The following is a 25,841-nucleotide window of genomic DNA, read 5'->3' as shown; positions in this document are numbered from 1 at the left end:
CTATACACAACCCTTTTACTAAAGGTTTTATAGCCATTAGAGGAAGAGAAAAAAAAGTGATCAACATGACTCAGCAGAAATAACGTTATATACATAAAGTTTTTAAATTATAATGATCATTATTATTAAATAACTGAGGTTGTTCTTAACCACTTAGCAAAGCAACTAACCTAGTTCCAACATTAGCAGCTGTAATTAGAGTAATAATAAAGTGAAATTAGTATTAAAATAAAATAAAAATAACTTTATTTAAGTGTAAAGCATTTAGTCAGCAATATTTTTAAATATGTTTTTCAGGTGTCTGAATATTACAAAGTTTGCATCAATCAGCAATGCACCTATGACAAAATGTACAGGATGAATATTGTTGATGAAATCCAAATAAATTGTCAGTTTAAAAACAAATGTTTATGCCTAAATTGTCCTCCAATTTTGTAATGACCCAATTGATATGTAGATATTTAGTGTTACATTTTGTATATTTAGCAACAACAACAAAAAATACATATATATATATATATATATATATATATATATATATATATATATATATATATATATATATATATATATATATATATATATATATATATATATATATATATATTTATAGATACTTTTTTATATTTATATTATATACCGACTCATCTCGGATGGCCCATATTTTCATGACCTTAAAAAAAACCGCTGCTGTCACTCGGAAATTACGTCACGTCCAAATCGTCCTTTCTAGAAAAAAAAATGGCCGCTGTTGACATCGACGTGCCGGTGGATGCCGAACCTCAGCTTCACAATGCGGGTGACCTGGAACGGTAAAATTGGAAATTAATTGGCTTTAACTGCGCTTCCAAAAATATATATTACATTGTTGAGAATAATCCCAATGAGAAAGATGAGCTCGTTAGACGAGTTTCCGGCAAAGCAGTGCTATCTTCGAAGCTAACGTAGCTAGCGTTCCCCTAATAAATAACGTGTTCAACGCGATGGATTTTTATTTGCCGACAAATTCATTGATGTAGTATATAGTAAAGATTTAATCATACACTTTAAATATTGGACGTATCTCCTCTATCGATTAACGAAGCTGTTTTCTGAATTCGTGTTTGTTTCATTCACACGCACACGTTGCAATCAACGTTTTAGAATGAAATGAACGGTTGCCAAATATTAATGACACGATAAAGGCAGCATTATTTTTGAACGTTTATTCAATATACTTACTCCACAGCAGTTATACTAGTTCAACAGCAAGTGAAGAGCCTACCAGAATAACACATCAAAAAAATGTCAATCATTTTTTGTGTTTTTTAATAAGAAAAATAGCCCTACTGTTCTTAAAAAAATTCTGTAAAAATAATAATAAAAATATAATTTAATATTTTCTTTTTATTTTTTTCCTTAATATTTTTCCCCCAATTGTTTTTTTCCCCCTTTCACTTTCACTTTAACATATAACACAAAGATAATGACACTCAACCATTGTTGCCACCTGGTGTAACGATAAATGCTACAGGAAAAATTATTGTAAAACGTATCAAATTTTGCGCATTATATATATTTTTTAATATATGTGGGGAGTTTTTCTTCTAAATTTGATCCTGCTAAATATGAGACTCGGCACCTGCCCAGAAAAGTCGGTGTTGTTCGGCCCAAGTCATAACTCCAGAGACAATGATGCTAGTTTGGTTAGCTCGTCTATTGTGTTTTGCATTGTGTGGTAGCGATGAGCGAGCCTACTTTCGTAAGGCAAAGTTTCAGCATGTTCCGGAGACCTGTATACGACGAGTGCCCGAGTAAAAGACAACCACATGATATTTTTGAGCTGGCTTGAAAAAAAAAAACCTAAACTGCAGACCTCTGCCCAGAATAGTTCTACTTGGGTTCTATAGAACAATTTTTAAGTAGGTTAATTCCCGAATGATTGCGGGTGCACTGTAATGTGATATTTCAGGGAGCAGCACAGCAGGTACTTCCTGCACACGGTGTCAGTCCACATTGCTGTCACTTAACACTTGACTCGTGTGACAGGATTACACAAAGTGAGTGTCAGCTCCTCTTAAAGTTTAGAGAGCAGCCACTGACCGCTGTTGAATTTGTGATCAATATGCTTCGCGGATTATGGAACCGTTCTGACCTCCTTCACTTTGTGCTTCTGCTTTCCCTTTTTCAGTCAGGCCGAAGGCTTCAAGGAGCAGGGCAATGCGTTCTACAGCAGGAAAGACTACTCGGAAGCCTTCAATTACTACACCAGGGCTATTGGTAAGGTGACCCTTATCTGCCATAAACCACCTTCAGAGAAACTGACAAAGATAACAGGAGGATTTTTCTATCAAAAGGTTTAGAGGCATGTCATGCGAGTCCATCTAACTTTGTTTTTTCCCGTCACATCGGGAAGATGCATGTCCCAAAAATGCCAGCTATTACGGCAACAGGGCAGCCACCCTCATGATGCTCTGCCGCTTCCGGGAAGCCTTGGAAGATTCCCAGCAGGCCGTGCGGTTGGACGACTGCTTCATGAAGGTGGGTTTAGCAAATCTCCAAGCGTGTGAGTCGTTTTTTTTTTACGAGGCGCCCTCTTTTCTTTCCTTCCGCAAGGGTCATTTACGCGAGGGCAAGTGCCACCTGTCTCTGGGGAACGCCATGGCCGCAGCACGCTGCTTCCACAAGGTTCTCCATCTGGAGCCCAGCAACAGAGAGGCGCAACAAGAGGTGGGACCACTTCAGTATTTTTTTAATTTTATTTTTTTTTATAAATAAATCACCTCAAGTGCATTTTTGTACAATGTGCCCTATATGCGTTTTCATCTCTCATTCCAGAACAAGAATGCAGAAACTCTGCTGGAGTTTGAGCGACTGGCGGATTTTGGCTTTGAAAAGCGAGACTTCAGAAAGGTCATTTTTTTACTACAGTGTAAACTTTTAACTGCTGACGGAGCAAAATTGCATGGCTTGCGCGCACCGTGAACGAGCCCGACACAGATGTTGCAGTTACGCTTTGGGGCCAGAGGTGGCAGTCGGCGAGTTAAAAAAAGTGACAAACTGCACAAAGATCCTTTAACAAAAAAAGAGGATAACACATTTGTATTTACAACCACGCAGTTTTTCCAAAGGAAAGTCCACTTAGCTTAATGCTAGCAAACAATGTGAAATGCTATTGATGCACTAATAAATAGCACCAATGTATAGTTGTGTTATATCCCTTGCTGTGGATATTTCATATTTGAGCACATGGTGTAACAACACATGCAGACTGATAATATAAACGTCACACTCAGGCATACATTCCTTATCCTCTGCAAAGAACGGCTAATATTACTACTTACTCTAGAATTCCCCTACGAGCGTGTCATCACGAAACGTTGTGTCATCTGGAAGCAGGTGGTGTATTGCATGGACCGGGCCTTGGCTCTGGCCTCCGCCTGCCATCGCTTCAAAATCCTCAAAGCAGAATGTTTGGCTCTCCTCGGACGCTACCCCGAAGCTCAATCTGTCGCCAGGTAAGACGACATGCGTCTTTATGTTGGGAAATTCCGTACGTTCAACGCGATCGCGTGAATTTGCGATTTTTTTCCTTTTTCCACAGCGACATCTTGAGAATGGACTCCACGAACGCCGACGCGCTTTACGTCCGAGGCTTGTGTCTTTACTACGAGGACTGTATCGATAAGGCCGTTCAGTTCTTCGTGCAGGCGCTGCGCATGGCGCCGGACCACGAAAAGGCCCGGCTTGCCTGCAGAGTGGGTGTTTTTTTTTTTTTTTTTTTTTGCTTGGTCGTTCTCGAGTTCCACATTCTGACCGCAGATTTAAAACAAATGTGAATTTCAGAATGCCAAAGCCTTAAAAGCCAAGAAGGAGGAAGGGAACCTGACGTTTAAGAACAACGGCTATGAAGCCGCCTATCAGCTGTATAGCCAAGCCCTCAGGATAGACCCCAACAACATCAAGACCAACGCCAAACTCTACTGCAACAGAGCCGCAGCAGGAGCCAAGGTAGGAGAGCCTTTATTAGTCCCGCATCTGGCAAATTTAAGTCACCCCTGTATTTCTTTATTATTATTATTATTATTATTATTGTCCTCGTTTCCTCCCTGCTCCACCATAGATGAATAAACCCAACCAGGCCATTGAAGACTGCACCAGTGCCATCAAGCTCGACGACACTTACATCAAGGCCTACTTGAGAAGAGCGCAGTGGTATGTAGTACAGTGTCGTTAATTATTATTATTTTCTTTACTGTCAGAAGCCCATTTCCTCCACCAATAGATTAATTTAGTTTAGTTTACCTTTGTTTGAAAATACTTTTTCTGGCAGGTAAAAAAAACAAAAACTTATCAAGAAGCAAGCAATGTTTATTAAAGCATGATTGCATGAAGTCTTATTTTATTTGTAATTACATTTTATTAGATTTTTACTTTTCCTAAACGGCCAGGTTGTGCCACATAAAAAAAAAAGGGGGAAAGAATGACATTAAAAAGAAAACTGGCAGAAATGGGCTTTTGACAGTTAAAAAAAAAAATCCCAGCATAATTATTAGGTAGGTTTTTTTCCCCTCAAAATATAACTCTTCTTGCAACATTATTTCTTGAAATAATATCGCATTCTCACAATATTGTAACTTTTTATCTTGAAACAAGCAACTTCATTCTTGTACTATTTTGTTTTCATTTCTTGAAAGAATCTGACATTCTGAAAAGTTTTCCGATTAATTTTTTTTGCCACCCCAAAAAAAATGGTAATTAATTCTGTAAAATTCCAACTAATTTTGGGCCAAAAATTACTTTATTCTTCAAACATTCCAGTTTCTGTCGCTCAAAGAAATGTGACGGAATTTTCCTGACATTCCAACTTCTTCTGCCAAAACGTTATACTTTATTCTTGTAGCTCTCCTATTTTGTTTTGTCTCCCCCAAAAAATGTGGCTTAGCTCTCTTTAACATTATGACAGAGAGAATCAATTAATTGTCAGGTGTGAAATGGCAACATTAAAAAAAGGCGGAAAATGCCGTCTTTTACAGGCAACGCAAGAGAGTGCCTTTCCTATATGTGTGCTTTGTTGTTTCAAGTTTCATGGACACCGAGCAGTACGAAGAAGCTGTCCGAGACTACGAGAAAGTCTACCAGACTGAAAAAACGTCAGGTAAGCCTTTGTGCGTCTTTGCCGATTTGACCGGCGGGGGGCCAGTTACTAAAACCTCGCGTCCGCGTCCAGACCACAAACATCTTCTGAAGACGGCCAAGTTGGAGCTGAAGAAGAGCAAGAGGAAAGATTACTACAAGGTGCTGGGAGTCGGCAAAAACGCGACAGACGACGAGATCAAAAAAGCCTACCGTAAACGGGCCCTGATGCACCACCCAGGTACGGGAAACGTATCCCTCGATTGGCCCAATTTCGACGTACATTGTTTAAATTGCTCCCTTCTTTTCGCGCGCGGCAGATCGCCACAGTGGGGCCACCCCCGAGGTGCAAAAGGAAGAGGAGAAGAAATTCAAGGAAGTGGGCGAGGCCTTCACTGTATTGTCCGACCCCAAGAAGAAGACCCGATACGACAACGGGCACGATCTCGGTGACGACGGCACCTTCGACGGCGGAGGTACATGCTCACTTGTGATAATTAAATGGAGTTGAACTTTTGAAGGTTGGCCACTAGATGGCGCCACAAGTCATATTTTTCTGACATTTCAATTTCAATGTAGTTTTTCAGCACAGTTTAAATATAATAATGTATTTTTTTTTTCTGTTTAGATGTCGACGCAAACAACATCTTCAGGGCTTTCTTCGGTGGCCACGGTGGAGGGTTTTCTTTCGACTCCAGTGGAGGTAAGATTTTTATTTTATTTTTAGACTTTTATTAGTAATAGGGCCACACTGAAAATAACAAAATCCTAAAGTTGTGAAAATAAAATAAAATAGTCTTTTTTTTCTTATTATATAATTAAAGAATAATAATAATAATAATTGCGGCCCTCATACCTCTTTTTGTATGTTCTCAACATCTAACTGCACACTCTAAACTAACCTTTGTTTTATGACTCCCCCTCAAGATTCCGGACCTGGAAATTTTTTCTTCCAGTTTGGCTAAAAGACAACAAAGGATCACAAGATTTCCAAACGCAGCTCTTCAATGTACAGCCTCAAGACGGATCCACAGTCACCTGAAAAGTCTCCCGCTGGTTCAGACTTTTGGATTCAATCCCAAATTGATGCGAAATAAAAACAACACAGTTTAAGTAATGAAATGAGCACCATTGGAGCATGCTGCTATTTTGCCAAAATGAAAACAACTGATTCCTTGATTAGTTTTTCATATTACTTTTTTTTTTCCTGTCCTCGTGGGATGAGCTGTCAATACCAGACCTCAGGACATCTTCAGAAAAAGTCTCATGCAAACCTATCCAGGCTTCTTCCTCTCTTTCTCCATCATGCTGCAATGTATATTTCACATGAATGTAAAGTCCATAAATGTTTCTTTAAGTCCTCATTGTGGTCGAATTTATATTTATTGTTCTTAAGTAATCATCAAAAAACGTGCATCTTTTTGCATCTGTAGAAGTGTTTTCAGGCAAGAGTGTTTGTGTTTTTTGATGTTCCTCTTTAGATAGTAATTTGATAGCGATCCTTACCCAAGCACTCTTATTTGAAATGGTTCCTCATGAGAAGGAAATGATGCGAACTTGTTACCCAACAGTTGTTGCAAGTGAACTATTATAGCAGGCTACTTTTTTTGTGTAAATTCTTACCAAGAGGCACACTAAATCTATGAATATGAGATGCGAAAATCAAAAATACTCTGAATGGAAGGGGGGGGGGGGGCTGGCTAGCCTTCCTGACTGACACCTTTGTTGGTCCACGAGTTCAAAGGCCCACTAAAACTAGGCGGAAAGATTCCTGCTTAATTGCTGTTGTGCTTTGTATTTTTTTTCTTTTTTCTTTTACATGCTCAAGGGTAATGTTTTTCTTCTAAAGACTCGTCTTTTATTGTCATGCTGGACTTGTAAATTGGTTATTGACAATATATTAAATGCCTCATATTGTGTATAATTTATAATTAATGTCGTTACTCTTGTCACAAGCCCGATTTCAGAATTACTGAAATCACTGAACGTTCCAAACGCACAATTCCAAAAATGTACATGACTGTTGCATTCTATGACATTTCTTTTTTACCATGTCCGGTGACACACGGTATGGGCGTGGTCAGATACACCACGTGACCGGAGTCTAGCCAATCAGAAGGCCGCGTGTAGCCTAACTCAACTCGCCAGATTATGGTGCGACGACTGGCGAGTTTGGCGGCGGCTGGCAACGAGCACGAGAAGTCGCCCTAGTCACGCCGTGTCGTTTCCCCCCGACGGGTGACTTCTTCTTAACCCGGAAAAGCAGCTGACTTCGTCGTCGAGGTGAGTGCGTGCACGCCGAGAACGTTTTGGCGACACGCGTCATCGTAGCCGCTTGATGTTAGCATGTTAGCTTTAGTGACAGCTCGAGGTTAGCGAGCGGGCGTTCGTGCGCGTGACGTGAGGGATGCTCTTTATGATTCCTGTCATCACATTACAGCGACACACAACAACAAAAAAACTGGTTGATTTTAACACGTCTGTCGTATGTGTTTTCCCTATGAGATAAAAAGCACGTTCCCCTTTGAATTGTGCATTGTTTAGTTGAAGTTTAAAAGATGCTAACTTGAGGCGAACTACCCACGCCTTATGAGTCCGCTGCAGGGGTTTCCAAACAAGAGGGGACTGAAGCTAAAATAGTTCCCGGAGCCAATTATAATTGGGACGCGTTCAGTTTCAATATTCTGTACCTCTAGTTTATAGTATATGTTAATGTTGTGGAAACATGCAGGTGCAGCTCCAAAAATGTATGTGTTAGTGATTTAATGTAAAAAGTGAAACTCATAACCTAAGAAAAGGAAAAAAGTAGGAAGGGAAAGCTTTAAATTGGCTAATTCCTACCTGATTTCTCTATTTTAAAAAAATGGAAGTCATTTAGCAAACTCATGCACGCTATATGTTGGTGGTGTTAGGGGCCAAGCCTAGACACAAATTGCCGACTAATGGACATCCCTCTCGAAATATTGCCTCACATTGCAGTGCATTGGTGTTTACTTGCTCTCCACCAATAAATTGTCACTATTTATATACTATTTTAAGAATGCATCAGAATAGAAGATTGTTTTTTTTAAACTGTTACGCCAATTTTGTAATCATGAAGTGTAATAATTGAAATCATAATTGAATTTTGATTAATTGCACAGCAATATTAAAAGGCCATATTAATGTCAGCACCTCCCTCCTTTTCATCTAATCGCCTTCATCCACAGTGTCATGCATTTTACGCCTTAATAACTCAGAACAATGGGCTCAACTGGCTACATTAGAGGGGACATCTGCCTCCAAAGTCTCGCAACTCAACTTTATTTGCAGAGCACTTTAATAACAGACAGCAATCCACCTACATCTGGTAGTTGACATACAGTGGAACCTCCAAGTTGACCATAAAAAAATTATGTCGAATAAATTAGTTGGTTACAGTTTAATTTGACATGTAATGTGTTATAACATTTTGTGTAAAATTTAAATACATACAAAAAGTAAAAAGAATCACCTTTTCATCTTTGCATTTCATAGCTGCATGCATTGTGCAATCAAATCGGTTCCCGTGTTGCAGAAAGTTCCATTTCCAATTTTTCTTGGTCACTAGGATAATAAAAAAAATAAAAAGTCTACCACTTTGTCATTTTAATCTTTCAGATGTTTACGGAGTTGATTGCATTCAGTAGCAAAAAAATCTTATCTGTAGTCAAATATTTAGAACAGTCTTATCAGGTTGCGTTGATCTGTTTGCTTAACTTGTAAAAGTATTGAGATAGTTGTGCGGACGAGTTTCACTGGCCGTCAGCTTTGCGCTTCCTCCCGACGTGAGTTCATACACTCGAGGAGGAAGTTGAGCAGGTCTGACTGCATGCAGGTAAAAAAAAGCGCTGACAACTGGATTGTCAACTGTTCACAATAGTAGTAATAGTGCAAGTAATAATGACGATTCAGCGCACAGTAATTTTCTTGTGATATTTGTCTAATGTCAAATATGTGCCTTGGCTCTCGATAAAATAATCAGTCTGGATGATAAGAATTTAGGACACTAAATTTATTTTGACGTCTGCGTGAGTGTGATCCATTTCGCAACTTCCAATCACTTGGCATTGGCAAATTTGTTCTGAAATTGAAAGTGAGCGAGAACAGCGTATCAAATTGTTCATCTCCCAAAAGGTCCTGCGCGATTCTACCGCTGCCATGTCGGCGAAGGCCATCTCGGAACAGACCGGCAAGGAGTTCTTGTTCAAATACATCTGCACCTCGGCGGCCGTCCAGAACCGCTTCCTCTATGCCGGCGTCACCGCCGACACCGACTGGGCTCGCCTGACACAGGAGCACCCTTGGCTGCTAACGGAGGTAGACATTTTTAGGTGGACTTAAATTTGCCCCATATTGAGATATTTTTCAAGACCAACAGAATGTTGTTTTGCGACAATATGCGACACCAAACCTGCCAAAAGACAGCCAAATGGTGGCTAAAGTAAAGAGCGGTGTTTGTGTTTGTTTTTGGCCACAGAGACTGGTGGTGAAGCCGGATCAGCTGATCAAGCGGCGCGGGAAGCTGGGCCTCGTGGGCATCAACTTGGACCTGTCAGGCGTTCAGGAGTGGCTCAAAAGCCGCCTCATGAGGGAAACCACCGTAAGGAGACTGCAGCTTTCCTCAATTCCCGTCCAAGTTGTTTTTTTTTTCTCCCCTTTTTCAAAAGTAATTCTGAAATCGGATTAGATCACTTAATGCAATGTTGGTTTTAATTTAGTTGTTTAAAACGTTTTAGTAGGATTTGGGATAACTTTGATCCTAAAAATCGGAATGATTCTTGATCACAGCAATTTTTGGTGGATTTCAAGAATAAGATGCGATTCAATTCAATTGTAGATAGTCAAACAAATAACATTTGTCAAATCTTTATTCAGTTGAAATGATAGGCTGCTTCATACTGCGCCATTAAAGAGTGACTTTTTCTTTCAAAAGCTGTAAAAAAATTAAACGGCACATTCAATTCTAACTGAAACTGAAAACGTACTATTTACAGACGCATCCAAAAATCATTGTCCGAAAATAGTTTCAGAAAATTGGCATCCCTTGCTGGCCTCTCTACTGTGACTACTTCTGTAAATACTGGGGCGAGGCACCCCCCCCCCCCTTAGCTGTTCAACAACGTGCCTGATGTTAAACAACGCACGCAAGGACCGCTTAGTAGTCTAACAATATGCCCAATGTAAAATACGCAAACTCAGCACTGAACTAAAGCTAGCATTAACATAGCATTTATCATCCACTGATGCCATCACACCACAACAAAAAAGGTAAGGTATTTTCATTGTTTAAATACTGTACTGTACTGTAAATATTAAAAAAACATAAATAGAAATTAAAATAAGAATGTTCTGTTTTTGGAGCTTTGGAACGGATTAATTGCATTTACATTATTTCCTATGGGAAAAATTTATTTCGGAGGTTGAACAGTTCGGACTTTGAACATTTCGCAGGAACGAATTATGTTCAAACTCCGGCTCAGGTCCATCATTGACAGGACTTTCCCATCTCTGTGATGAGAATTTTTATTTTTTTATAAATCTCTTGTCTTATCCTCTTGCCCAAGCAGGAGAGCACTCGTCGTCCACCCCAGGCATGAGCGCGCACATACGAGGTCGCAAGTTATATAACGTGAGGGTGGTCTATTCCGGTCCTCTATACATGCAAACATGCTACGCTGCATTGGAGCAGCGCGGGAGAACGCGTCTCCGTCCTTCACGCGTTGACACGGGAGGGCGTGGTGTTGTTTGGTCGCACAAGGTTAAACCAACACGATGGCTTGTGATATGAAGTGTTTGTTTTCGATAGGTGGGCAAGGCAAAGGGCGTGCTGAAGAAATTCCTCATCGAGCCTTTTGTTCCGCACAAGCAGGTAATTGAATCGCATTTGCACAGTAAATATTGAGAAGAAAAGAAAAAAAAGCCAAAGAAAAAGCATCTGCATCCTGTGTTTGCCCCCAGGAGGAGGAGTTTTACGTGTGCGTGTACGCCACGCGCGAGGGCGATCACGTGCTCTTCCACCACCAGGGCGGCGTGGAGGTTGGCGACGTGGACGCCAAAGCCCAGCGGCTGATGGTCGGCGTGGACGACAAGCTGGCCGAGGATCAAGTCACCAAGCAGCTGCTCGCGCACGTTCCCGATGAGAGGAAAGAGTGCGTATAAACCGCCGCGTGCCACTTGCCAATTGTTTTTTTTAATCAAATCGACGTTCTCTCCTTGTAGAGTCCTGGCCAGCTTCATAGTGGGCCTCTTCAACTTCTATGAGGATCTGTATTTCACATACCTGGAGATCAACCCTTTAGGTAATTCCAAACTTCTCCTTGGAAAATCAATCGATTTCACGCAACCACTCGAGTTACTTGAATCGTCTTCCGTACCAGTCGTCACCCAAGATGGCGTTTACATCCTGGACATGGCGGCCAAGATCGACGCCACGGCCGATTACATCTGCAAGGCCAAATGGGGCGATGTGGAATTCCCGCCGCCTTTCGGCAGAGAAGCTTATCCGGAGGTGAGAATGTCAAGGGCAGGGGGAAAATAAACATTTTCCAGGTTATTTGACTGTTAATTATTTGTCTTTTACAAAATGTAAATAAAATGAGCACGCCAAATTACACAATACTTATACTCTACCAACGACCTCAAGTAACCTTAGCTTGTTTCAGCAACTTGGTCCTACTGGACAAATTTGAACAGACATGTCATATTAAAAAGACATGATAAACTTATTGTACTGTATTCTTGCATCCAATCTTAAATGTATTCTGTTTATTAAACGCCATGTTCATTTTTGCCTGTACATTTTTCTGCATTCCTGCTTGTTAGAATAATTTTGGATTTTCCGTTATACTCGTTTTTATTCCATTGTGATTTTTTTTTCTGTTAAATTGAGTTTGCGTTAATTAGTTGTTCGAGCAGGATTGTTAGTTGTTGTTTTTTTTTAGTTTTTGAAAATGCTTAGTTTTAGTTTTATTAGTTTTAGTTAAAAAAAAAAAAAGTGGAGTATTTGTTGAGTGCAAGATTATTGTATTGTGTAATAAAGTATTGCAATACTGAAATCAAAACTTAGTTAATATATATTTTTTAAATGAACCCTGAAAGCTTATATATGATATTAAGTGACAAATACAAAAACGGAAGACATTTTCGCTATAATTACCATTTAGGTAGTTTTTATTTTTATTTTATTATGTAAGATGCAGTTTTAGTTTTTTAAATTTTAACTTTTTTTTTTCAATTTTTGCTTTAGTTATTTGTTAGTTTTCGTTAAATATAATAATGTTGCTTAATGCACTCTTCTAAGCTTAACAGATCTCAGTTATGCATGGCGACGTCATTGTCCCAAATGTGATGATCAATAAAGTTTGATTTTGAATAGCGTATGTTGTCTGTCTCTTGTAGGAGGCCTACATAGCCGACCTGGATGCCAAAAGCGGCGCCAGTCTCAAACTGACGTTACTGAATCCTCGGGGCAGGATCTGGACTATGGTGGCAGGGGGCGGAGCTTCTGTCGTATACAGGTAGACTTTCACACAAATGGATCAATACTTCATTTGTCCCGCGATCAAAATCAATCGTGATTACTTACTCCGGCCCGTGCAGCGACACCATCTGCGACCTGGGCGGCGTGGACGAGCTGGCGAACTACGGCGAGTACTCCGGCGCGCCCAGCGAGCAGCAGACGTACGACTACGCCAAAACCATCCTCTCGCTCATGACCCGCGAGAAGCACCCTCAAGGTGTGTGTTCGGCGCCCGTAATAAACTCCCTCGCAATTATGCGACGCCGGAGTCGCCTTTCACGTCATCCATCACGTTGCTCTTGTGTTCACCCGCAGGAAAGGTGCTGATCATCGGAGGAAGTATTGCCAACTTCACTAATGTCGCAGCCACATTCAAGGTGAATTATGTGGACGGTAAAACTGGGCACACAAAATTCTCCCTTAAAAAAAAAGGTTCTTATAATAACAACCATAGCTGAGATTTTAAGCGTTTGGGTTTGTCCTCAGGGCATCGTCAGGGCCATCAAGGACTACCAGGGTCCTTTGAAGGAGAACGAGGTCACCATCTTTGTTCGACGGGGAGGACCCAACTATCAGGAGGGGCTCAGGGTCATGGGAGAAGTGGGTGAGTGAGGTTTTTTATTTTTTTTATTTTGGTGCAGTCACAAAATACCAAAGAGAACCAAACTATAGCCAGCAATTAAAAAAGAAAAAAGTTTTTAGTTTTTATTTAAATTTTTTTTATAGTATACAGTAGTCCTGTATTTACGAACAATCGACTTGCGAACGTTTCGCAGATACAAACAAAGGCTGATAAATTCCGTATTTTACCCGCACGTTAATATTTTTAGGTGCGCGCCACATCATACATTATGGTACAGTACTGTACTGTAGTTCTGCTCTCTGCCACAACCCCACCGAGCAGCAGCGCGCCATTTGTGCAATTTATCTACCTCACCGTCCTGTGATGCACGGCACAGGAGTCATGGCATGGCCCATGCATGCTTCATACACCAAATATTGTAAATAAATTAAAAAATATTAAAATATAGTTATAATAAAAAAATATATATATTATTATTCATTATATAGACAGTATATACTGTATATAATTTTTTTAAACATATTTTTATAAAAAAAAACAAACATAAAATTTCACTTTACTTCAATGTGATTCAACTTACAAACAACCTCTCGGAACCCATTGTGTTTATAAGTTAAGGACTACCTGTATGTACATGCATACTGTAATTTCCTGTAGTTGGAAAGGAACTAATGTAACACACCGGCTGCAATAGATTTATCCTTAGAATTGTGTTTGTGTGTTAAAATGTGTTAAGAAAAATCAGTTTTAAGGTTGCATTTGTTCAGAGTATGTGTTTTGTTTTTTTCATTTCCACACCACTTGTGTGGATTCTCCGTTTGTGATGAGAAGGCCTAGCTAAGAATCTCAAGGGAGAAAACTCAGAATTTGGAGAATGTGCTCCAGACGTCATTGAGACTTTATATAGACTGCATCCAAATATTAAAAATATGGTTTGCAAATATGGCATATTCTTTTGAGCACTTACACTGTTGTAAATGTTATTTTATTTTTTTGTATTTATTGATTTCTTGCAGGGAAGACCACAGGCATCCCTATCCACGTGTTTGGCACAGAGACGCACATGACAGCCATTGTGGGCATGGCCCTCGGACACAAGCCCATCCCCAACCAGCCACCAATGGACGCTCACACCGCCAACTTCCTGCTCAATTCAAGCAGCAATGTGATGGTATTTTGAACACGCTAAGAGTGGAAGTTTGAGGTTGTCAGTGAGCGTTCTTTATGTGTCACAAGCGGCAACGTGTCTTCATTGCCAGACTCCAGCTGCCACAAGAACCGCCTCCTTTTCAGAAGCCAGGCCGTGCGACGACGTCACCCCGAGCAAAAAGCCCAAAGCGGGTCTACCGGCAGGTATCTCAACGCGCAGTGCTCGCATCTCGTCCGGCTCTCGTGTCTGCTTACCTTCTTCTTTTTTTTTTTCCTCCCCTGATGCCTTTCTTCCACTTTTTCCTTTTTTTATTTATTTCTTGCTGCACAAACTGTCCGCTCACTCACCCTCATCTGTTTTTTCCGTGCTTGTTTTCTCTAAGACCCTCTTCATTCATTACTGTGGCCTCTGAAGAATGTGGTCACAGGTGATTGGAAAGGTAAGTTCTGGGTGCGCCTCCGCACTGCGCTGGTCTGCACACGCGCTCCACTTTGACCCCCCCCAGCATACCCACTAGTCGTCTCTGGCCCCCGTGAAAGCTGCTCTCTTTGGGAGGAAAATGTGAACGGTTGCGTTCAGCCCAGCCACGCTGAGCTTTGCATGCTCTCACATGTGCCACGCCTCTTGTTTATCGAACGTATTTTAGCAACATGCATTCATTTTTTGTTCTTGTTTTGTGTTCGTTTTAATTGTCGGGTCGTGTGGGCTCGCAGAAGTGCAGGCCTCATCAGGCTGCGGCGGAGGTACGAAAGAGTGTGACAATCATGTTCATGTTTTTTCCGCCTTCTCCCTGTCTGCCTTGTGTTTTATTTTTATTTTTGTCAGCCTTCTCCTTTTTATTGTGGCTTAAGAAGGTGTTTTGCTTTTTATTACTAATGTGGTGGACTAGCGTTCTTTTTAGGCAGCCTTGCATTTGGTTCCTGGGCCTTTAGTGGGAATGAAGAGAAACAAATACCATTCTAAACCTCAGTCAATATTTAATAGCATGACTGAAACCTAAATCTTAATAAGATACATCGTACTTAACATAGATGCCGATTGTTAAATGTTCATGTACTCGCATCGCAACATACTTTACATTATACACCAACCAATTAGAGGATTTAAAAATAAATAAATTGCATTAACAGCTGAGTTGAATTTATGTTCCAAATACTTCATGAAACACGTAGTTGAAAGTTAAAACTGCTCCCGTATATATAGAGAGAGTTTGGCCAACTCTGTTTCAGCAGGGTAACAAGATGGCGTCCATATGTCATGTGACCAGCAGTTGACCAATCACAGTGTGACACACCAATCAAAGTGTGGTCAACTGCTGGTCACATGACATATGGACGCCATCTTGTTACCCTGTTGAAACAGAGTTGGCCAAACTCTCTCTATATACGGCTCTGACCTTGTGACGAACAGTCTGCCATCTAGTGGTTCTTCTTTTTCTTACATGCAGAATTAAAATGTCCACGCTAGTGCGTGGGAGGCAAAATGATGCCACACACTCACGCAGGTAACAAATGGGAAGCAGGCGGTTGCATAAGTGTGTTGATTTTACACCACACTGCACGACAAACTGATTTAGATCCCACATTGTATTTCTGTAACAGTCTGTTAATAATTTCTAACTGTTGCATAAAAGGGGCTGGATATTTCCTGTATTCTAGGGTCCGGCCCATTATATTGAGCGGTTTTATGTTTTTTATATATATATATATATATATATATATATATATAACAAACCCCTTAGATCTGTGGGTGTGTTTCTCTTGTGCTGAATTATTATTTTTTTCCCGCCTCATGTCTCACAACTGTCTGCAGAGTGACTTTCCTCTGTGCATCGCTCTTAACCAGACCCCCCCTTCTCATTAAAAGCCTTTTTATTCCCGACGTTGGAGGAGTTTAAAAGCTCAACAACTTTGTGCTTTTCAGCCAAAGCGACCACGCTGTTCAGCAAGCACACCAAGGCGGTGGTGTGGGGCATGCAGACGCGAGCCGTGCAAGGGATGCTGGACTTCGACTACGTGTGCTCCCGTGACGAACCTTCCGTGGCCGCCATGGTTTACCCGTTTACGTGCGTTCCCCAGAATGAGTTTGCAACTTGTCGCGAGCCGTCCCCATCGGACTAAAAATGTGTTTCTTGACTTGACAGCGGCGATCACAAGCAGAAGTTCTACTGGGGCCACAAGGAGATCCTGGTGCCGGTCTACAAAAGCATGGCCGACGCCATGAAGAAGCACCCCGAGGTGGACGTGCTGATCAGCTTTGCGTCGCTGCGCTCGGCCTTTGACAGCACGGTCGAGGCCATGCAGCACCCGCAGGTAAACGCGTTCAGTTTGACGGACGAGCGGCACGCATGGAAATGTCTCCCGTTTGCCGCGATCAGATTCGCACCATCGCCATCATCGCCGAGGGCATCCCTGAAGCGTTGACCAGGAGGCTGATCAAGATGGCCGACGAGAAAGGCGTCACCATCATCGGACCCGCGACGGTAATCGGCTTTATTTAATGAGTAACCCCGGGACCCAAAAGGGGAGCATAGTGTGAGCCTGGAAAAAAAAAATCGCACTCTGGAAGTAATGACTTTAAAATTTCAGGTTGGCGGAATTAAGCCGGGCTGTTTCAAGATCGGCAACACCGGCGGCATGCTGGACAACATCCTGGCCTCTAAGTTGTATCGGCCCGGCAGCGTGGCCTACGTGTCGCGTTCAGGCGGCATGTCCAACGAGCTCAACAACATCATTTCGCGCACCACCGACGGCGTCTATGAGGGCGTGGCCATCGGAGGAGACAGGTACCGGACTTGCCGACGTCCTCGATATGGAGGACCAAAATTAATAAATTAATAACAGATATAAAAAATATATTTAAAAAATTTGATACAAAAAATAAATATAAATGGAAATAAAAACGACAAAAAAAAAATCCTTAAATTAAAAAAAATTCGATCAAAATAAATATACATAGAATTAAATAGCAATCAATAAATAAAAACGCTCTGCTCTCACATTTATGTATATCATGCTGCAGACACTGTCGGTTATTTAAATGAAATTAAATAAGCGTGTCTTGGGCTGCTGCAAACTGCCTTTCAAAGGTCGAGTGAGCGGGTCGGCGAACAAGGAAGTCTCGCCGGCTTGCTTGGAGAGCCATCTTGTCCACCGTCACCGCAACTTGCCACTTGAATTGCTTGACAAGTTTATTTATTATTATTTATTTTTACTTTTTTTATTTATGGATATATATATATTGTTGTTTTCATTTCCAATTATATTATTCATTAATTTGTAATTTTGGCATTTTTGGTCCTCCATACTTCAAACTCCTTTGCCCCGCCCCCCCCCAAATGAACGGTTCCTTCACACGATGTCTTGTATGTGTAGATACCCCGGCTCCACATTTATGGACCATGTTCTTCGCTACCAGGACACTGCGGGCATTAAAATGATTGTGGTGCTGGGAGAGGTACGAGAAGATTTTCGAATTTTTCTTTTCATGTGTTGTGATTAGTCATCTTGAGTAGATGAAGTTAAATCAAATACGTGAGGGCTTTCTATTTCCTGTCTTGGTTCAGATTGGTGGCACAGAAGAGTACAAGATCTGCCAGGGCATCAAGGAAGGGAGGATCACCAAACCGGTCGTGTGCTGGTGTATCGGAACCTGCGCCACCATGTTTGCATCTGAGGTATGTCGGTCGAGATGACATCTGCAGTTCTTGAAAACAAAATGGATCCACGTCCTCGTCAGGTCCAGTTCGGCCATGCCGGCGCATGCGCCAACCAAGCGTCCGAAACGGCGGTGGCCAAAAACCAGGCCCTGAGGGACGCCGGCGCGTACGTACCCAAGAGCTTTGACGAGCTGGGTGATGTCATCAGGTGAGGTCTTCATTTCACGATCTTATAAGTGAGGATTTTTTTTTATCTCTTACATTTCTCTGTAAAACAGGACGGTGTATGATGAACTGGTGGCGAGCGGCACCATCGTTCCTGCCCAAGAGGTCCCGCCCCCGACAGTACCGATGGATTACTCTTGGGCCAGGGTACGAACTTCATCTCATGTTGCAGAGCCGAGTTTGAGACCCGTCGTGGTTGATCGTGGTGGTTTTCTGCAGGAGTTGGGCCTGATCCGTAAACCCGCCTCCTTCATGACCAGCATCTGTGACGAGCGAGGTCAGGAGCTCATCTACGCCGGCATGCCCATCACCGAGGTCTTCAAAGAGGAGATGGGCTTGGGAGGCGTGCTGGGACTTCTTTGGTTCCAACGCAGGTTTGCCGGCAAACCGAAAAACAAAACCTCGGTGTTCGTTTTCTTAGCCAGCCGCATCCTAGTCAGAGATGACTGCTGGGTTAGAATGTATAATCGCTAGGAAAAGGGTCAGTCAATAAAGTTAAAGGGTTCATCGTAGTGTTAGGGTGTCAAATTTTGGTTAGATTTTCAATCTAGGGTTAGGGTTTCAAAGTAGGCTTTCAAATTCAGTTTAGAGTTTTAAGGTAGGGTTGGGGTTTCAAATGGTAGGGTTAGGGTTTCAAATTAGGGTTATTTTTTAAGTAGGGTTTCAAAATCAGTTGAGTTTCAAAGTAGGGTTGAGGTTTCAAATAGGGTTGGGGTTTCAGAGTAGGGTTTCAAACTTGGTTTAGTGTTCCAAAGAAAGGTTAAGGTTTTAAAGTAGGGTTTAAATTAGGGTTAGGTTTTGGAAGTAGGGTTTTAAACTTAGATTAGTGTTCCAAAGAAAGATTAGGGTTTCAAAGTAGGCTTTCAAATTCAGTTAAGAGTTTTAAGGTAGGGTTGAGGTTTCAAATAGTAGGGTTAGGTTTGGGGTTTCAAACATGGTTTAGTGTTCCAAAGAAAGGTTAGGGTTTAAATTAGTTAGGTTTTCAAAGTAGAGTTTCAAACTTGGTTTAGTGTTCCAAAGAAAGGGTAGGATTTCAAAGATTAGCAAAGTAGGGCAAAGGTGTCAAATTAGGGTTAGGTTTTCAAACTAGGGTTTTAAAGTATGGTTAAGGTTTCAATGAAGGGTTAGGGTTTCAAAGTAGGGTTTTAAGGTAGCCCTCAAGGACCACACGAATAACCCGTGGGCATATTCTAAAACATCTTTACTTGTGATTTCCTAGGAATGTTACGAAAGCGGATCGTTTGAAAATGTAAGCACTTGCCGAGCTTTTTTCGAAAGCGTCTGGTTTCTTGGCTCTCCAGGCTGCCTCGCTACGCCTGCCACTTCATCGAAATGTGCCTGATGGTGACGGCCGACCACGGGCCCGCCGTCTCCGGCGCGCACAACACGATCGTGTGCGCGCGAGCCGGCAAAGACCTCATCTCCAGCCTCACGTCCGGACTGCTCACCATCGTCAGTAGCCGGCGCGTATATTTCCTATGGCAATCGAAGCCGTCGTTTGAAGCCATTTCTCGCCTGTTTCCAGGGTGACCGTTTTGGCGGCGCGCTCGACGCCGCCGCCAAGCAGTTCAGCAAAGCCTTCGACAGTGGCATGCTGCCAATGGAGTTTGTCAACAAGATGAAGAAGGACGGCAAGCTCATCATGGGCATCGGACACCGCGTCAAATCAGTAAGTACCGCGGATTAAAAATAAGACCGAGATGAAGCGTGTGAAAATTTTTTGATGAGGGAATTCCAACATAAAAGCAGTATAAATGAATTGGGATGTAACGATATCGCGATATTAAAATTGTCACAATATTAACTCATTTGCTCCCAAAAACGTATAAATACGTTCTATTTTAAATGTTTCAAGTGTCCCAAAGACTTATTTATTTGTTTTTTATGCTAGAGCAAGGGTAGGCAAGTTCGGTCCTAGAGAGCTGCAGTCCTGCATGTTTTTAATGTCTCCCTCCTCTAACACAGCTGAGAGGCTCCTGCAGAATGTAATTATTAGCTGATGATTTGAAACACCTGGGTTGGAGGCAGGAGACATCGAAAACATGCAGGACTGCGGCTCTCTCGGACCGAACTTGCCTATCCCTGTGCTAGAGCATACAGAAGGCTTTGATGCAGCCTCTGAACTGAAGAGAACGGTTGAAGAAATGGTAGTTATTACACAAACGACCAGCAGGTGGCAGCAGAGCATGGGAAATAAACCAAGACTATGTTTAAAAAAAAAAAACTAAATTAATTACAAATGTACTTTTTTCCTGATGAAAGAAGAGACTTTAATCTTTTTTTTTTTTTTTGGTAGGTTCCATGTTTTTATAGCAATAGAACACAATATTCTGTGGGCCTCGCAAAGTCAGTCAAAATCCAGTAAAACAGCCGGGAGTGAAGGGGATTGCTTCTGTGAAAATGGCTGGGAGGGAATGAGTTAAAAGCAGTACATTTGTTAAATAGGCGAGGTTGTATTCCATTTGTGTAGTTCTAGCACCCGCTGGTGTTTGATTTGTTAGCGCAGTTTAATTTTAATTAGGAATGTTTTAGCCACTGTGGCGGTTATCGTTCTTATAAATCAGTCATACGAGCATTTTATTTTATTTTTTTAATGTAGCTTTCATTAAATTTGCCTATCGTTCCAGATCAACAACCCGGACATGCGGGTGCAGATTCTGAAGGACTTTGTGAAGCAGCATTTCCCTTCCACTCAGCTGCTCGACTACGCCTTAGATGTGGAGAAGATCACCACCTCAAAGGTGCGACCGGCTGCCGCTAATTAGGGACCAAACAATTCATCGCGTCCAAATTGAAATCGCAGCGCAGTATCTCACTTCGTTCGGTCCTGCCGCTAAGCAATCCGGTTGTCGCCGCTTCCCTTTCGTTCTAGAAACCCAACCTCATCCTCAACGTCGACGGTTTTATCGGCGTCGCCTTTGTGGACCTGCTCAGGACGTGCGGCGGCTTCACGCGGTAAGAACCGGTTTAGCGAACCCCATGGCGTGGAGGAATTGCAACATCCCCCCGCCGAATGGCGGCTTTTCGCGTGCACGTTGTCACGTATTGGTTTGCCACGTGACTTCCAGCGACGAGGCTGACGAGTTTGTGGAGATCGGCGCGCTGAACGGCATCTTCGTCCTCGGCCGGAGCATGGGCTTCATTGGTGAGTCCTCAAGCGGGACAGACTTTTAGAGAATGGCCTCTCTCACACTCGTTATCCTCACAGGCCACTACCTGGACCAGAAGAGGCTCAAGCAGGGTTTGTACCGACACCCCTGGGACGACATCTCCTACGTGCTTCCTGAACACATGTCCATGTGAAGCAACAGCGCCAGCTCGCCTGTTTAACGTTTACTCACTCGCTCGCTCGCTCTCTCTCTGCCTTGGGGAAAAGTTGGCAGAAATAGTACGGCACATCCTGATTGACGGTTCCGAGTAGAAAGCATTCAATCTAGTTTTAAACGGATGAAAGGGGGAAGTATATTTTTTAAGATTGAGTTTTTGACAATGGCCAGAGCACAAAGAAACGGGATTTGGATTGCTTCTCTTATTTGGACCGCATGGAATCGGGCGCAAGACAATATCTTGTTTGGTTCATATTTATCATACCTTATTTATTCTAATGGTTTAGGCCTTCGTTCAGACGCTACGTCTACTTGTTTACTAACTTCGTTAAGGTCTAGTTCAGTGATTCTCAAAAGTGGTACTTGGGGCTCACTCGGGTGATACTTTAATCACTGCCCAGGTACAGGTCTGTTGTAGTTTACGTTTTAGGACAATTCTCTTATATTTAGGCACAGTTTTCACATTCAAACTGTGCATAATCTTACCACGACTTGCAGTAATGTTTCCATGAACAGTTTTTAAACCTTACATTGCGGTCGTTAAAAATCTGATGGTACTTTTGAGTTTGAGAAGAACTGGTTGAGTTCATACACGCTTCAAAATGGCCTTCCTTTCGCTCCTGCATAACTTCAATTAGTTGACGAAGACAAAGTAGACTACTGTAATCTCTCAAAAATGAAGAAAACCCATGAAGCTCAGCGTCGGGGAATGATTCCTACTACACGAACATCTTTCACTTTCAAAACTCGCCATAACCTTGAGGTGGTATAATTGTCCCCACTCACAACTCGCTTTGTGTGATCCTTGTGTTGCTTTTATTTAACTGTGAAAACACACTCATTTTTTTTTTTTTGGTAACATGCTGTCATAGTAGTTTAATAAAGACCGTATTTTACTTTTCATTTGGGCTACTGTGTTGTGTTGTATGTGAATCAGATGGTTTTTTTAATGTGAAATTCTTGGATAAGTTATTTATTTTCATTCATTTGAATTTGAATTTAACATTTTATTCGGAAACAAATTCAGCAACTACGAAAACAGCAACCAATCACAGGTGTCATTTTAGACCACGTGATGCCGGAACGAACGTAATCCGGAACCATTAACAGCGAACCCGTCGGCATACAAGTAGTGTTGCACGGTAATCGTAAATCAAATCCTCGTATAAATATATTTTTAAGCGACACCTGTCTAAATACATAAAATTGTTTTTTGAAAGCATGTCAACGCGATGTTTGGATTAAAAAGTTATAAACAAACCGCCGACAACTCGTTGCTGCTTTTAAAACTGGTAAGTAACATCTGTGCTACTTTGTGTGCTAATCTGTAGTCTTTATTTTTATTTATTTTTTTTCGACGCTATGACAGTTGTTTAATTCAATACTGTTTTACTTTGCAGGTGTATAAAATTCCCTGGCTATGCACGCCATTGCGGACTCTCGTGGATATATGGCCACAGCTCACGAAATCTGAGGTGAGGATTTGGATAAAACTGTCGATTTAAATACCGTTTTGTTTTTTTCCTTCTCACGTTGCCATTATGTCGTATGTGATTTTTTTTTAAAGGAGGATAAGGCTTTAATGTAATAAATAAATGCCAAAAAAAATAAGTTATTTGTTTCATCGTGCACCATTCACTCATCACAAATCTAGGGGTTCGTTTTAATAACATGAATTTAAAAGACGCGAGTCACTTTGACGTTCCGTGCTGCATCTTTCGTAATTAAACATTCTAACAAATAAAAATGGTGTTCTTTTTGGTTCAGGTGATGTCGGAGCTGAGTAGGAGCTCCGTGCTGATGAAGCGGCGCGACCGAGTGGAAGAAACGCTGGAGGCCATGCGACAAGATGGCACCGCCGGTCTGCATGTAAATGAAACAGGATTTACAATATCGGGTTAGAAAGTTAACTGGAGGCTATCCCGCATTGAGAGGCTTCGTAAAACCTGCACTAATTGGCTTACAGTTGAGTTACTCAAAAAAACAAAAACAAAAAAAAACATTGTCGTGTGTCTTCAGGTTATTTCCTTTTTTTTCTTCTTCTTTTTTTCTTCTTTTTCTGAAAGAGCTCAGTATTGTTCATTCGGAAATGTCATCGTCATTGCTCTTTATTTTTTTAAAATGATTATTATTATTTTATATATATATATATATATATATTTTTTTTTTTTTTTGTCTTCAGGTTATTTCTGACTTTGACATGACGCTGACCAGATTCGCTCACAATGGCAAAAGAGTTCCGACATCTCACAGTAAGACACACCGGCGTGCCTGTTGTGCTGTATTTTTAAGACGCTGCATCATAGTTTATTTCATTACTATATCGTTGTTTTGTTTTCCTTTTTTTACATCTACAGACATTCTGGACAACAGGTTATTGGTGGATGAGGAGTGTGGCAAAAAGGTATACAGTAGTAGTGTCAATAATTTTTGTGTACCTTTTTTGGCATAAAGAAATATGCATGTATTATTTTTGATTATTCTGTTATGTATCCACACGTTTGTTTGTTTGATTTTTTTTTACTTCATAAAAAAATATAAAATGATCATTACCCTGTAAAAAGTAATAATAATGAGAATGTATAAAAGTGTAGTATTATTTTCTTCCAAAAAATATAAAATGATCATTACCCTGTAAAAAATAATAATAATGAGAATGTATAAAAGTGTAGTATTATTTTCTTCCAGATGAGGGAGCTGTTGAACACTTACTATCCCATCGAGATCGACGCCAGCCGGACTGTTGAAGAGAAGCTGCCCTTCATGGTGGAGTGGTAAGAAAAAAAAATGAAACATTCATAACAATAATAATAATAATAATAATTATGACTTTGTTTGTATTTGTGGAGGTGGACGAAGGTTCACAATCTGCTGGTGGAGCAGAAGATCAGGAAGGACCTTTTAGCCGCGGCTGTCAGGGAATCCACGTCCGTCACGTCCATGCTCAGGTAGAAGGCGCGAAACCAGTGGCACTTTTATTTATTTTTATTTTTTTTAAATTGCTCATGATCATGATGATGTCACGTCTCACACGCGCGTCTCCAGGGACGGCTGCAAGGCGTTCTTCGACCAACTGGCCCATCGCGACGTCCCTCTTCTCATCTTCTCCGGCGGCGTCGGGGACGTGCTGGAGGAAGTGATCCGACAGCACGGCGTCTTCCATCCTAACGTTCACGTCATCGCCAACTACATGGACTTTGACCACGCCGTGAGTTGTCACGTACCGTACAGTGCAGGTGGGTAGAGTAGCTGCTAATTGTGCTCAAAGTAAGACTAAACGTTGCACTCTAAATAATTATGAAATTACTATTTACGATATGCTCTCGTTTGCTGACACCCACGTCACTCACCAGAACAGACCCCAATACAAAATAGCACTACCCATGTGTGAATAAACAATTTATGCCTTATAATGGTGCCACAAAAAAAACACAATTTAAAACGATGACCTCCTCCAGGGCATCCTGCGGGCCTTCAAGGGTGATCTGATTCACACGTTCAACAAGCGCGAGAGCGCTCTGTCGCACGCCGCCCGCTTCCCCGAACTCCAGGCCCGACGCAGCGTGCTGCTGCTGGGGGACTCTCTGGGCGACCTCAACATGGCGGCCGGCGTGCCCGAGCCTCGTCGCCTCCTCACCGTCGGCTTCCTCAACGACCAGGTCCGAACACAGATACCATATAATAATAATAATAATAATAATAATAATGTAATATTCAAAATGTGGCTATATGTATGTTTCCTTCAGGTGGACGCAAGGAGGGAGTCATACGTCAACTCTTTTGACATTGTGGTGCTGGCGCAGGACGACACGATGGACGTGCCCAACGCCGTCCTCAGGTTTGTGACGTCATCAGGAAAGGACAGTCGAGACTGACGGGCACTTAATGGAAACGTTTCCTCAAACTATGTTTACACTCTTGATCTTGTATGGAATTCTATGGAAGAAGATTAGGGCCAGTGAAGAAAGGAAAAAAAAAAGTTGGGCAGGATTCTGACTTGATTCTCAGAGTTCTGACTTTAAAGTGAGAATTTTGAGAATCAAGTCAGAATCCTGTCCAACTTTTTTTTCCTCTCTTCACTGGCCCTAATCCCCTTCCGTAGAATTCCTGCGTTATCATGTTGACATGATTTTTTTTTTTTTTTTTAAGCAAATTTATATACTATACAGAGTACATCTGAAAAGTATTGACAGTGCTTCACTTTTTCACATTTTGTTGTGATTACGTTCTGGATGCAATATTTT

General features: G+C 41.6%; 3 protein-coding genes across 6 annotated transcripts; all 3 read left to right on the top strand.

Annotated features, from left to right (window-relative positions):
• The first annotated feature begins 716 nt into the window (after positions 1-716).
• On the top strand, positions 717-6,479 carry LOC147156551 (dnaJ homolog subfamily C member 7-like). Its single transcript, XM_086065153.1, has 14 exons — positions 717-812; positions 2,171-2,259; positions 2,396-2,520; positions 2,596-2,709; positions 2,818-2,892; positions 3,379-3,497; positions 3,584-3,737; positions 3,826-3,990; positions 4,103-4,194; positions 5,064-5,137; positions 5,210-5,356; positions 5,436-5,591; positions 5,744-5,818; positions 6,043-6,479. Exons 1-14 carry the CDS (start codon positions 742-744, stop codon positions 6,078-6,080), a joined length of 1,494 nt encoding a protein of 497 aa, XP_085921279.1. The 5' UTR covers positions 717-741; the 3' UTR covers positions 6,081-6,479.
• Positions 6,480-7,240: 761 nt separating this feature from the next.
• Positions 7,241-22,500, top strand: LOC147156550 (ATP-citrate synthase). Of its 4 annotated transcripts, XM_086064866.1 has the most exons (30): positions 7,241-7,398; positions 9,271-9,453; positions 9,614-9,736; positions 10,943-11,005; positions 11,095-11,285; positions 11,356-11,435; positions 11,514-11,644; positions 12,535-12,653; positions 12,736-12,872; positions 12,971-13,032; positions 13,142-13,259; positions 14,255-14,409; positions 14,498-14,591; positions 14,771-14,827; positions 15,102-15,131; positions 16,312-16,453; positions 16,532-16,700; positions 16,766-16,870; positions 16,977-17,173; positions 17,763-17,844; positions 17,954-18,064; positions 18,127-18,254; positions 18,325-18,418; positions 18,491-18,645; positions 19,573-19,723; positions 19,797-19,940; positions 20,899-21,012; positions 21,144-21,226; positions 21,340-21,416; positions 21,480-22,500. In XM_086064866.1, exons 2-30 carry the CDS (start codon positions 9,295-9,297, stop codon positions 21,572-21,574), a joined length of 3,366 nt encoding a protein of 1,121 aa, XP_085920992.1. In that variant the 5' UTR covers positions 7,241-7,398; positions 9,271-9,294; the 3' UTR covers positions 21,575-22,500. The 4 variants fall into 4 exon arrangements, with proteins under 4 accessions (XP_085920992.1, XP_085920994.1, XP_085920993.1 ...); XM_086064868.1 differs by lacking the exon at positions 14,771-14,827; XM_086064867.1 differs by lacking the exon at positions 15,102-15,131.
• A 211-nt stretch (positions 22,501-22,711) lies between these two features.
• Positions 22,712-25,555, top strand: LOC147156549 (7-methylguanosine phosphate-specific 5'-nucleotidase-like). The gene is made up of 10 exons (XM_086063858.1): positions 22,712-22,889; positions 22,998-23,072; positions 23,365-23,466; positions 23,780-23,849; positions 23,955-24,001; positions 24,286-24,371; positions 24,447-24,545; positions 24,643-24,805; positions 25,056-25,256; positions 25,344-25,555. Exons 1-10 carry the CDS (start codon positions 22,830-22,832, stop codon positions 25,470-25,472), a joined length of 1,032 nt encoding a protein of 343 aa, XP_085919984.1. The 5' UTR covers positions 22,712-22,829; the 3' UTR covers positions 25,473-25,555.
• Positions 25,556-25,841: the final 286 nt, after the last annotated feature.

This window comes from Leptonotus elevatus, chromosome 20 (genome assembly GCF_054856555.1).
Source record: "Leptonotus elevatus isolate MCC_2025b chromosome 20, RoL_Lele_1.0, whole genome shotgun sequence".
NCBI lineage: Eukaryota > Metazoa > Chordata > Actinopteri > Syngnathiformes > Syngnathidae > Leptonotus > Leptonotus elevatus.
Note: the sequence above shows the minus strand (reverse complement) of the source record. Positions and strands in the feature narration are given on the sequence as shown.

Bases quoted from the DNA above. Each gene is read 5' to 3' on its own strand.
- LOC147156551 (XM_086065153.1), top strand. From the start codon at position 742: ATGGCCGCTGTTGACATCGACGTGCCGGTGGATGCCGAACCTCAGCTT. The intron at 2,521-2,595 runs GTGGGTTTAGCA...TCCTTCCGCAAG, and splicing joins TGGACGACTGCTTCATGAAG to GGTCATTTACGCGAGGGCAA. The intron at 5,819-6,042 runs GTAAGATTTTTA...CTCCCCCTCAAG, and splicing joins TTCTTTCGACTCCAGTGGAG to ATTCCGGACCTGGAAATTTT.
- LOC147156549 (XM_086063858.1), top strand. From the start codon at position 22,830: ATGTTTGGATTAAAAAGTTATAAACAAACCGCCGACAACTCGTTGCTG. The intron at 23,073-23,364 runs GTGAGGATTTGG...TTTTTGGTTCAG, and splicing joins CACAGCTCACGAAATCTGAG to GTGATGTCGGAGCTGAGTAG. The intron at 23,850-23,954 runs GTAAGACACACC...TTACATCTACAG, and splicing joins AAGAGTTCCGACATCTCACA to ACATTCTGGACAACAGGTTA.
- LOC147156550 (XM_086064866.1), top strand. From the start codon at position 9,295: ATGTCGGCGAAGGCCATCTCGGAACAGACCGGCAAGGAGTTCTTGTTC. The intron at 12,654-12,735 runs GTAGACTTTCAC...CGGCCCGTGCAG, and splicing joins GGAGCTTCTGTCGTATACAG to CGACACCATCTGCGACCTGG. The intron at 21,013-21,143 runs GTGCGACCGGCT...CTTTCGTTCTAG, and splicing joins AGAAGATCACCACCTCAAAG to AAACCCAACCTCATCCTCAA.